At 41.4% G+C, this 10,958-nt stretch overlaps 1 protein-coding gene across 19 annotated transcripts in view; it reads left to right on the forward strand.

Annotated features, from left to right (window-relative positions):
- The window catches only part of CLIP1 (CAP-Gly domain containing linker protein 1), a 172,636-nt gene extending 162,601 nt beyond the window's left edge, over positions 1-10,035 (forward strand). For all 19 annotated transcript variants that reach the window (XM_060785988.2, XM_060785995.2, XM_060786003.2 and 16 more), the window contains 4 exons: positions 631-781; positions 2,408-2,457; positions 7,019-7,143; positions 8,309-10,035. In XM_060785988.2, coding sequence (XP_060641971.2) covers positions 631-781; positions 2,408-2,457; positions 7,019-7,143; positions 8,309-8,531 — 549 coding nt within the window. In that variant the 3' untranslated portion in view covers positions 8,532-10,035. The remainder of the gene's footprint in view (positions 1-630; positions 782-2,407; positions 2,458-7,018; positions 7,144-8,308) is intronic.
- The last annotated feature ends 923 nt before the right edge of the window (positions 10,036-10,958 follow it).

Below are 10,958 nucleotides of genomic sequence, written 5' to 3' on the forward strand. Positions count from 1 at the left end.
CATTTCAAGCTTAACAAAGAAACTGAATTTGTTCCACTCTTATTCATAGAACAAGATGCCTCCTTCTGCCCGGTTCTCTCTGCCCTGCCCTGGAATATGATCAATTTGTTCCAACATGTACTCGCAACATACAAAGATGCCATGCTTTCCATCATCAGCAAATTACCTTGGAGCCTGAGGAATTGGAAATCTCCATAGATATTTTCTAACTAAAGGCTATATACAATGTTCAAGGAGGAATATGATTTCCTTATGCTTACATGTATACTCGAGTTCTTTATAAATTTTGTATAGCTTTTCGGAGAAGTTAAAAGTACTCTGCAGCTGAAGTGCATCAGTCAGGCTTTTTAATTATCAAACCTCATTTTTCCTCATCTTGAGATGTGTCTTCTTTTTTTTCAGAACAGAGGAAATTAATCAACAAGACCCCCTTGTATAGATCCATGTCTAGGGGGAATTCGCAAGAAGGGCAAAGCAATTATATTTTCCCCACTTGTTTGTTCTCCAGCATCTACTAGCTAAAAGCACATTTTGTCCAAACAGACATTTCTGGTTACTGTGATTAGTCTTCCCTTTATGTGTTTACTGGGTGCATTTTCTTCCGTCATCCTTCTTTTTTATCTCCTTCAGGTCACAGTGCTCCGTGGAGAGAATGCCACTGCGAGGAATTTGCATTCACTAGTTCAATCACTGGAGTCTGATAAGCTGAAACTTGAGCTAAAAGTAAAGAATTTGGAACAGAAACTCAAGGAGATCCAGAAAGCTTCTCCTGGTTCTTCAGGTACTGTCCTGCCTAGTGTCTTTAATACATCTCTGCTGATAAGACTTACAGAAGACAGACTGACACAAAGTAAATCACGCATTGGGTCACTTCAGATGCCACACAGTGACATCAGAAGTCTCGATCTATTGCTAAAACCCTGCAATTCAGAATGCCTGTTCTTATGTGAACCCTGTCTCGTGATACGGAGGTATTCATTACCAGAATCCAAACAGGGAGTAGGATACACCTGCTGTGTCTTGTTTGGTACTTTTACTCAGGTGTATTCTTATTAGTTGAAAATTAAGACCCAAAATCAAGGTTTCACTTGTAGTGGTATCCCTCATGGGAAGAGCCTTTCTGGAGCAGCCTTTTGAACCTGATGTAATATAATATAATTCAGGATACAGCATAAAGATCTCACACATTTTGAACGAAGCTATCTAGAAAACATTATGTATCTTTCTGAAAAGTACATTAAAATAGTTTTGTTTTAATAAGTTTTAAAAATCATATCAGACGAATAATTTTGTTAGGATGCAGATTTAAATCCTCCTCAAACTTCGACGATATTTTCAGAACGCCTTGGTGATGGCAGTGTGGATACTCTTACTTTTCCCACATATTCTGGCTTCCTAGGTCTGCCAGGGATTTTCTTTTCAGTGTAGATCCAGTTGCCCGAAGATTAGAAATCCATAGCAAAATTGTTTTCTGTTCTGAAACAGATGCATTTTGACCAAGCACAAAGCTTGTACAGAGCACTCCCTGCATCGTCATCACAGACATTGTTGTTCTAATGTGCTTGAACAACAACACGGATCCAACTCATGATGGGTACTGAAAACGACAAAGCCTCAGCTACTGAATTAGACCTATCCCATAGAGATCATGACATTATCCCCACTACAGCCCACACAGTGTCCCCTCGAAATGTGGGAAATGTTTGTGGTCCACCCAGTATAGTATAGCATAGTATAGCATAATAATAATAATAATAATAATAATAATAATAATAATAATAATACAAAGAAACCTATATGCAGTGTGATCACACTTGTAATTTGTGGCCATGAATGCCCCATCTTTGTACAGCTTGACCACCTTCTGTTGTGGGAATGCAGGCAAACCATTCCTCAAGGGTTACCAAAATATTCACATCAGAATAAGCTCTTGAATAAGCTGCCTGCATTTTGCTTCCAAGTATGGACATAATTGTACCATACTTCCACAATGCTTCAGAAATTTCCCTTCACTCCATGGAGCAATACTACAGATGACTGGCTCTCCAGGTAGAATTGCTGTTTCAAAATACAATGCTAGGAGGAGGGATGGACAGGTCAAAAAACATCTTAGTGGTGCCAAAAGGACATCATCCTTGACATCAGATCATCTTTTCTGACAAGAGCATTCCATAAAACAAATATTATGACAAAAAGGGTCTGCTGACCTTGGCATGTCCAGGGTATCCTTTTGATAGTGCTATGGATGTTAAAATCAAATATATCAGCACATGCTTTTTGTGTTGATCTACAATTAGATGTCGGAGGTCTAAGGTCATGAAGAGCAAAATCTTTCTGTTTTGGTGATGAAGGCAATGCAACAGCAGGGAATCTTTTGTTTTCACACTGTATTTTTGTCTTTTTCAAGATGACGCTGCTGCTGGTGCCACGCAGGATGAAACCACTCAGGAAAACCAGGTATTGTTTCTGCCCTCTTGGCTCCACTCGCAATAAATGACTTACTGTAAAGAAATGTTCAGTATGTTAACTGCGCTGACACTTAATGGAGAGGGGGTCCAGGATAGTGTGTAATTGTAAGAATTGTAGTCAAGTGTGTAAGCAAGGAAGAAATCAATAGCAGAATGTCAGAGGTATCAGTGCATGACTCACTAGAAAGAGGGTGCAGAAAACACACCTGGGAGTAGTAAGAGTGGTTCTGGTGATTGAGCAGATACCATTAGCTTGTATGTTCAAGGTCTGGGAGTACAAGACTTTACCCAGAATATTGTCTCCTCCAGCATTCCCTGATCAGAAAGGGCAGTCAGTTTGGGGCAAGAAACCCTGAATCCTGGGGTGGTACAATTGAGTTGCACCTATGGGAGAAAAGTGGGATAAAAAATAATTGTGTGCAGTGTAAGAGTATTTATAAAACAAAATAATTTTATTTCAGTATCCATCTGACCTAACCCCATCAGATTTGTTTGTAGATTCTCCAGCCAAAAGGTTTTAGAGTGGGCTTATCCATGAAATTGCATGCCAATGTTAATTACTCATTCCTAACACTGCAGGATCACTACCCTTCTAACCTGTAAGCATTTTTGGGATGGATCTAAGCTGTCCATGTTGGAATAAAATGGACTGGCACCCAACAACAGAGTACATGCTTTGTCTGCTGAAGAGTCTCTCTCTGGCATTTCCAATAAAAAAGACCAGAAGTAGTATATGAGAGAAGGACTTCTCTGTCTCTGAAATCCTGGAGAGCAAACTGTCTCTGGGAAGAAACAGTGCTGGGGCAGAGGGATCAAATCATCTCTCTTAGCACAGGGCAGCTTTATGGGTACTCTTTTAAATCTGCATGCAGACTAGACTCGGCAGACTGAAATCTGGACCTTTAATGGTTGAGTAGAAAGAATCTTAGCACATGGTGCTTCATATTCAACCAGGTACTATGTGGAATGCCCTCTTCGGCACAACCATTCAAGGCACAGGATCCCTCTCTAATGTTTTATTTTGACAGCCCTAATACAGAATATTTTTAAAAGATGGGTTTCCCTACTAACACCACGTCAGCAGAATAAGGATTGCTTTGGTTAATGGAGTAAAGCAGGTTGAGCAAAATGAAGTCTACTGCTCTTTTGGAGGGCACCAGATCCCCCTTGAGAAAAAGAAAAAAATGTTTTGCTAAAAATGTCTCCATATCTATGAAGAGCAATTTTACTATGTTTCCATGTCTCTGGCTATTTTAGTCCCCCAAGAGAGACCTTGAAAAAACTTCCATTTCGATTTCTGGTTTTAAAAAGGCCTCTACAGGGCTTGAAATGTTTTTCAGGTGTTTTTTTTTTTTTCATTTTGTAAGTTTCAAAAATGTTGGTGTCTTCCAAGGTCCCATGGAGGACCATTGCAGGCTCCAGACCCAAGCCATTGCCAGTCACTAAGCTTCATAGCTAAGAAGGAAAGCGCAAGGGCAGTCTTCTTCAGGTCTGCTTCAGGTTGCATAAAAGCTTAATAGCAAGTGGCATGCATTAATATACTAATGATTCTAATGCTTGGTTTCTTTCTGTCTCTTTTGGCTTCTTGCTGTCATCTGCTGCTGGGGAAAAATTCATCCAAATCAGCATATGGTTTGTTTCAGCTTTCTCTGCTTTGTACAAAGTTGTTTTGTTAGCTTTCATCAACTTGGTCTTGCCCAGCAAGGCAGGCATTGTGGCTGCCTTGTCTTCCTGCTGTATATTTACACCAATATGTATAGAAACCTAGATTGCTAATAGTGCCCATAGTACTCTGAAATGATGTCTTACGTTGTGTGAATTGACTCCCACAAGCCTGTAGGAAACTTAAGCTCCCATGAGAGCTTTTGGAGAAATGTAGGCCAGGACAGTTATATTTTCAGATGGATAGGATAGATATGGGGAGGCCAACCGAAAGGATCATGGCGTTTTCCTCCTTAAAATATAAGCTAAAACATTTGGGGCTTTCTAGCTTAAAAACAGGCGATTATGAGTAGATATGCCACATTTATAATAAACCATATATGCTGTGGACATAGCAGACAAAGAGAGGGGTTGTCCTCCCTTATGCATAACATTACAGTGCAGGGTCATAAATAAAATAAAAATATATTGTCGAAGGCTTTCATGGCTGGAATCACTGTGTTGTTGTAGGTTTTTTCGGGCTATCTGGCCATGTTCTAGAGGCATTTCTCCTGACGTTTTGCCTGCATCTATGGCAAGCATCCTCAGAGGTAGTGAGATCTGTTGGAACTAGGAAAAAGGGTTTATATATCTGTGGAATGACCAGGGTGAGACAAAGGACTCTTGTCTGCTGGAGCTAGGTGTGAATGTTTCAACTGACCACCTTGATTAGCATTTGATTAGCATTCTGACCTTTAAAATTCTTTACGGCCAGGGTCCATTGTACCTTAGGACCGCCTCTCCTTCTCCCATCGTCGGAGGTCGCAACGACCAGCCCAACGCGACTTACTCTATATACCAGGTCCTAGAGAAGTGCACTTGGAAAGGACCAGATGCAGGGCTTTTTCTATTTCTGCCCCTGCCTTATGGAATTCCTTGCCGCCCTACATGAGAGCCATGCTTGACTTAGGGCCTTTTACTCAAGCACTTAAGACCTGGCTTTTTACTAGAGCATTCGATCCCTGTTAATTTTTAATTTTTGTATGTATGCATTTTATCTTTTACAATTTAGCTGTAAATCGCCTAGAGCATTCTCGGATGGAGGGCGATTAATAAATAATTAAATGATGATGATGATGATTGCCTGGCAGTGCCTGGAGCAATCTTTTGTTGAGAGGTGATTAGATGTCCTTGTTTGTTTCCTCTCTGTTGTTGTGTTGTTCTAATTTTAGAGTTTTTTAATTCTGGTAGCCAGATTTTGTTCATTTTCATGGTTTCCTCCTTTCTGTTGAAATTGTCCACATGCTTGTGGATTTCAATGGCTTCTCTGTGTAGTCTGACATGGTGGTTGTTGGAGTGGTCCAGCATTTCTGTGTTCTCGAATAATATGCTGTGTCCAGGTTGGTTCATCAGGTGCTCTGCTATGGCTGATTTCTCTGGTTGAAGTAGTCTGCAGTGCCTTTCATGTTCCTTGATTCGTGTTTGGGCAATGCTGCGTTTGGCGGTCCCTATGTAGATTTGTCCACAGCTGCATGGTATACGGTAGACTCCTGCAGAAACGAGAGGATCCCTCTTGTCCTTTGCTGAACGAAGCATTTGTTGTATTTTCTTGGTGGGTCTGTAGATAGTTTGTATGTTGTGTTTCCTCATCAGCTACCCTATGCGGCCAGTGGTTCCCTTGATGTATGGCAAGGACACTTTTCCTCTGGGTAGATCTTCGTCTTTATTCTCGTGGCTTGTTCTCGGTCTTGCAGCTCTTCTGATGTCTGAGGTGGAGTATCCATTGGCCTGTAGGGCCCAGTTTAGGTGGTTCAGTTCATCTTGGAGGAGGTGGGGTTCGCAGATTCTTTTTGCACGGTCTGCCAAGGTTTTAATGGTGCTTCTTTTTTGACTTGGGTGATGGTTGGAGTTTTTATGTAGATATCTATCTGTGTGCATGGGTTTTCTCAACAAAAGATTGCTCCAGGCACTGCCAGGCAATCAAATGCTAATCAAGGTGGTCAGTTGAAACATTCACACCTAGCTCCAGCAGACAAGAGTCCTTTGTCTCACCCTGGTCATTCCACAGATATATAAACCCCTTTTCCTAGTTCCAACAGACCTCACTACCTCTGAGGATGCTTGCCATAGATGCAGGCGAAACGTCAGGAGAGAATGCCTCTAGACCATGGCCATATAGCCTGAAAAAACCTACAACAACCCAAAATAAAAATAATTACCAGTAGACTCAGGACATTCAAAAGATGCTTAATTTATGGGATTCACTTTCACAATATGTGGCAATGGCCACTGGATTGGGATTTCTAAAGAGGAACTAGGCAGACAAATCCATGGAGGAGCGGGCCTAGTAGTCCTGATGTCTCCAGAAAGCTTCCCTTTTCAGAGGCTTTATATCACCAAACACTACTTTCTGGTTCTGGGCAACCAAGGAGCATCTGGTAGATCAATCTGTGGCAGAAGTGAGAGAACTAATTTTTGGTCTTAGCCAACAAAGGACTTCTTAGGACTTCTTAAAGACTCGTTTCAAATGTGCCATCCTCAGATTTGCCACCTGAGATGAAGTCTTCGACCCCTCACATGACAAGCTCTGTCTTGTGTGTTACTTTAGGAAGTGCCTGCATATCAAAATGAGCTTATCTGAAAGCTTTGCTAGCTTGCATGCATGGCAATTTTCCCTGGTATAAAATGTATATTCTTCCACATTGGTCTGTAAGATGGTGAGTTTTGGCAGTTTAGTAAGACATTCCTGTTTGGGCCTTCCATAAATAAGGTTAGCAGCATTTTTGTGCTATTTTGGCCCGACACCTTGCTTAGGCTGCAGGACCCATTTCTCAGCTATCGTTTTTGGCTGCTCTGAAATGTTCCGAGTTTCTAATTTTGTCTCTCTCTTCCCACTGGAAACCCTGCAGATTGATTTTCTGAATTCTGTCATTGTGGACCTTCAAAGGAAGAATGATGACCTGAAATCGAAACTTGAAATGATGTCTGAGTCTGCTCTCAATGGCGATGAAGAAGAAGTTCCTCATTATGACAGGTGGGTTACTGTTAGGATCAGTGGCGAATTGATACTGGCATCCATTGTGAACCTGTTGCTGAGCTGAATGATCATGCTTTTTCCTAAAGAAAAAACAGTTTAAATTTTTATGTTTGCTTGGATTGTGTGTTCCTACATGGAAGGGAGTTGGGGCTCTTCCAACTCTATGATGACTTTTCAAACTTACTGTAATCTCCTCGGGTAAAAAAGGAAGGCAACATTGAGATAGTTCTCAGGAGAAGGAGCAGGGCCTTGGAGGAGAGCTTGTGTGGGATGAATGTGGATGGTTGATTGAAGTTCTGCCTCAGCTTTCTCCAAGGATGGGATCCAAGGCAGCTACCCTTCTCTGTGGTACCCATCTTTGTGTAAAGACATTAGCAAGCACTGAGGAAAAGACTCCACAATAAAATTATTTTTACATAAAATAGATCGCAACCTCTTAGAACAGGTATGGGCAAACTTTGGCCCTCCAGGTGTTTTTGGACACAATTCCAAACAGCCCCGGGCCCTTTCTCTCCTCCCCCCCCCCCCCCAGCTACTTAAGTGAAAAGGAAGGAGCTTGAGGCTGTTAGGAATTGTGTGAGTTGAAGTCCAAAACACCTGGAGAGCCAAAGTTTGTCCATGCCTGTCCTAGAGCTTTTAGAACTCTCCAAATCCTAGACCTTTGACCTGATAAGAGGCTGATAAAAATTATAGACCCTTCCTGCATTGCCCTTTTTGAATGCCTCCCCTCCTTTGTTAGACTGATACTTCCCTGGGACACACCTGACACACCTTTGAAAGGACACAGCTTTCAAAAACTCAGCCATCTGGCAAGCTCCTGAGTCCTCCATTTTGTTCTTCTCCTGTGAGCATGAAGAGAGACAAGGTGTCTTCAGAGAGAGAGAGAGATAGTTAGATAGCCAGACTCTGACTTTCCTATATAGAAATATAGTTATTTGACTCTGCTCCTGCCATTGCTGAAGCTCGTGTGCTCTACTGCTAGGGTTAAGAAGCTTCTGATCTGCTAAACAGCTGTTGTTGGCTGTTGTTGCTGCTTTACCCTTTTCAATGCTGTTTCCTTTTTTAAAATACCCAACACCCCCTCCCCCACTCATTTCAAATGACAGCTTCTAACACTAATATAATGACATTGGAATGTGTTTTTTGTACTGAACCTTTACAGTGAGGGGGAAAGCCAGGTCAAAAGGAAGCCTCGCCTTTTCTGTGACATTTGCGACTGTTTCGATCTCCATGACACCGAAGATTGTCCAACTCAAGAACAAGCGGCGGACGAGCCTCCACACTCGACGTACCATGGTAGCCGGAACGAAGAGCGCCCCTACTGCGACATCTGTGAGGTGTTTGGCCATTGGCCATCCAACTGCAACGACGACGAGACCTTCTGATGTTGGAGAGGACCAACCAAGGAGAAAACATCTTGTTCTGCACATTTGCCAGGCCAAGAGCACCACCAGCATCCACCTGTGCCGATATCTGGGGGGAAAGGGGGGTGGGAAGGGGGGAAGGACTGCCATCCTTTTGGGAAACAACCTTATTCTGCCCTTGCTCAGCTCAAACTTTTTAAAAATACATAAATTATTGACTAGGAGTATTGCTACCATTTTCATTTCCAGCTCCTGGATTTTCATCACCTTTCGAGAGAAAGGTTCCTTAATGTCAAGTTGTTTACGGACAGGGGAGGAAACACTAGTTCTAGTTTAGCTTCTTTCAATACTTTTGAAATTCTGCTGTTAATTTTCACATTTGCACTAAGCTCTTAAAGCTGCAGTTATATGTTTTTAGATTTTTGTAAAGCTTTTCGACACTGGAATGAGTTAAGAGATGAGCTCGTTATGAGTATTATTAGTATTCTTCCTCATCTTCGTTCTCTCTTGATCTAATACATGAGCTCTGGTGCGCTACCTAGAGATCAGTAGTGCCTTTCTTTTCAGCAGGATTTCTTAACCACCTGCTGTGGGGCAGTCTATACCAAGGAACCTCCATGCTGTGTACGTTGAGAACATCTCTTGCCATGTTCTTTCAGCTTTCTGTAGAGTTGTACATAAGTACATATAAATATATTTAAGAAAAGATTTATATTTTGGAAAAATATCTTAACTGTTTTCAGTGTTTCTTTTCATCTGAACTCCGCCAAGGAGCTTTGTGCACCGTGCAGTAACTTGATCAGATTACCATAACTAGCCTCAATCTTGGGAGATTTATTTTTCAGGCTAAGTTTTGGTTTTGTTTGTACTGAAACAAATCTTCCAACAGGTTTGTTTCTTGTAACAAGTTTTCTCTGAAGCCCTTTCAACAAAGCAAGACTTTTAAAACAAATCAATAATTTATTTCCCTTTCAGTCACAATATTGTTCCCGATGAATGTACAATAGAAAATTCACCATCGGATCATTGTGGATTTTCTTAGAACCAACATCTTTTCAAGAAAGAACAAGGGGGTTGGGGAAGGAAAACCATCCAAACACACTGCTATAGGTGAAAACTGTCATGCTTCTTTTACTGCATGCAAAGTTCCTGATGACATGACTCTTGTCATGCAATTGATGGTGTGTGTGCTACTTAACATAAGTCAAAGTGATAGTTATCACATAAGCTGATTTTTGAATGTCTCAAACACAAAATGTTTTTTAAATACCTGCTCTCTGTACATTATAGAGGAATTTAATACTTGTACAAGTCTGTATATATACATATCTATATATCGGCACCTCTGGTGTACTTTCCTCCAGATTACAAACAGTATTTGACATATGAGTATGAAGTCAGTTTAATGTAATTGTTTGAAATTTGGAGTTATGAATGTATTATAGGGATAGTTGGACAACAGCAGGGAAGTCAGTATTAAACTTGAGTGTACTGTATCTTTAATAAAATGGTTATTCTCTTGTCACTTGGAGTAGCATTCCTTCTTTGCCTTGAAGTTGCTAAAACTATGTAGGAGAGCTGAAGCAGGCGATGTACCCTATATACTCGTGTACAAATCTAGAGATTTTAGTCTCAAAATCAACTTTCTTGTTTATCAGTTGATTTTACCTCAGAAGGTTCTGACATGGGGAATGGGTACTGTGGCATTCAGATTCCATTGGAGTCTGGGAGATGATCCGGTGGCCCCTTCACTGGAAGCAGGGACTGTGTCTCTCGGTGCTTCCTTTCCTCAATCTGCAGCGCCCCTCTCCTGATTCCCACCTGATCCCCAAACTACAAAAGCCAGATTTTTCTAAAAGTGCAGAGTAAAAAATGAGAGTTATTTTTATTACATTCAAGCTTGCAAGAAGGGCATTCACTGAAAATATTGGTTCACTGTGTGTTCCAATGGCCTCAGAGTCAAGGTGGGCCCATTTTTGTTGCTAGCGTAGACCTGACCACATTGAGCTGAATACCACTTGCTCCTGAGTGTAGGACTCTCCTGTTCAGGTGCAGAGAGCCAGGCAGCCGGCTTTAGCCTGTCAAGAAAAAAGGGCATCCCAAGAAAGGAGAACTTGTTCCCCAAACAAAGAAACAGCTTGGCTGCATTGTTGTTCTTACCCCTGTGAATGTGAAACTTGAAAGAGACCTTATTAACAGCCATATCTCCCTTCACTGAACTGTTCTCTCTTCTCCTTTTCCTATTGCCATCCACCTCCCCGGCATCCTCATATTTTCCAGGCAGTCACATTGTCTCATGGTGTATCCAAAGTACGATATTATATTATACTAGTTTAGGTACCTTGTGTTGCCTGGGTTATTTGAAAAAGTCCATTTTTAATTGTACAAAATGCAAAAGGTTGTGGGTGAGCTACAACTCGCAACATGCCAGATTAACCCCCTGAAACT

The sequence above is a fragment of the Anolis sagrei genome, chromosome X (assembly GCF_037176765.1).
Source record: "Anolis sagrei isolate rAnoSag1 chromosome X, rAnoSag1.mat, whole genome shotgun sequence".
NCBI classification, from domain to species: domain Eukaryota; kingdom Metazoa; phylum Chordata; class Lepidosauria; order Squamata; family Dactyloidae; genus Anolis; species Anolis sagrei.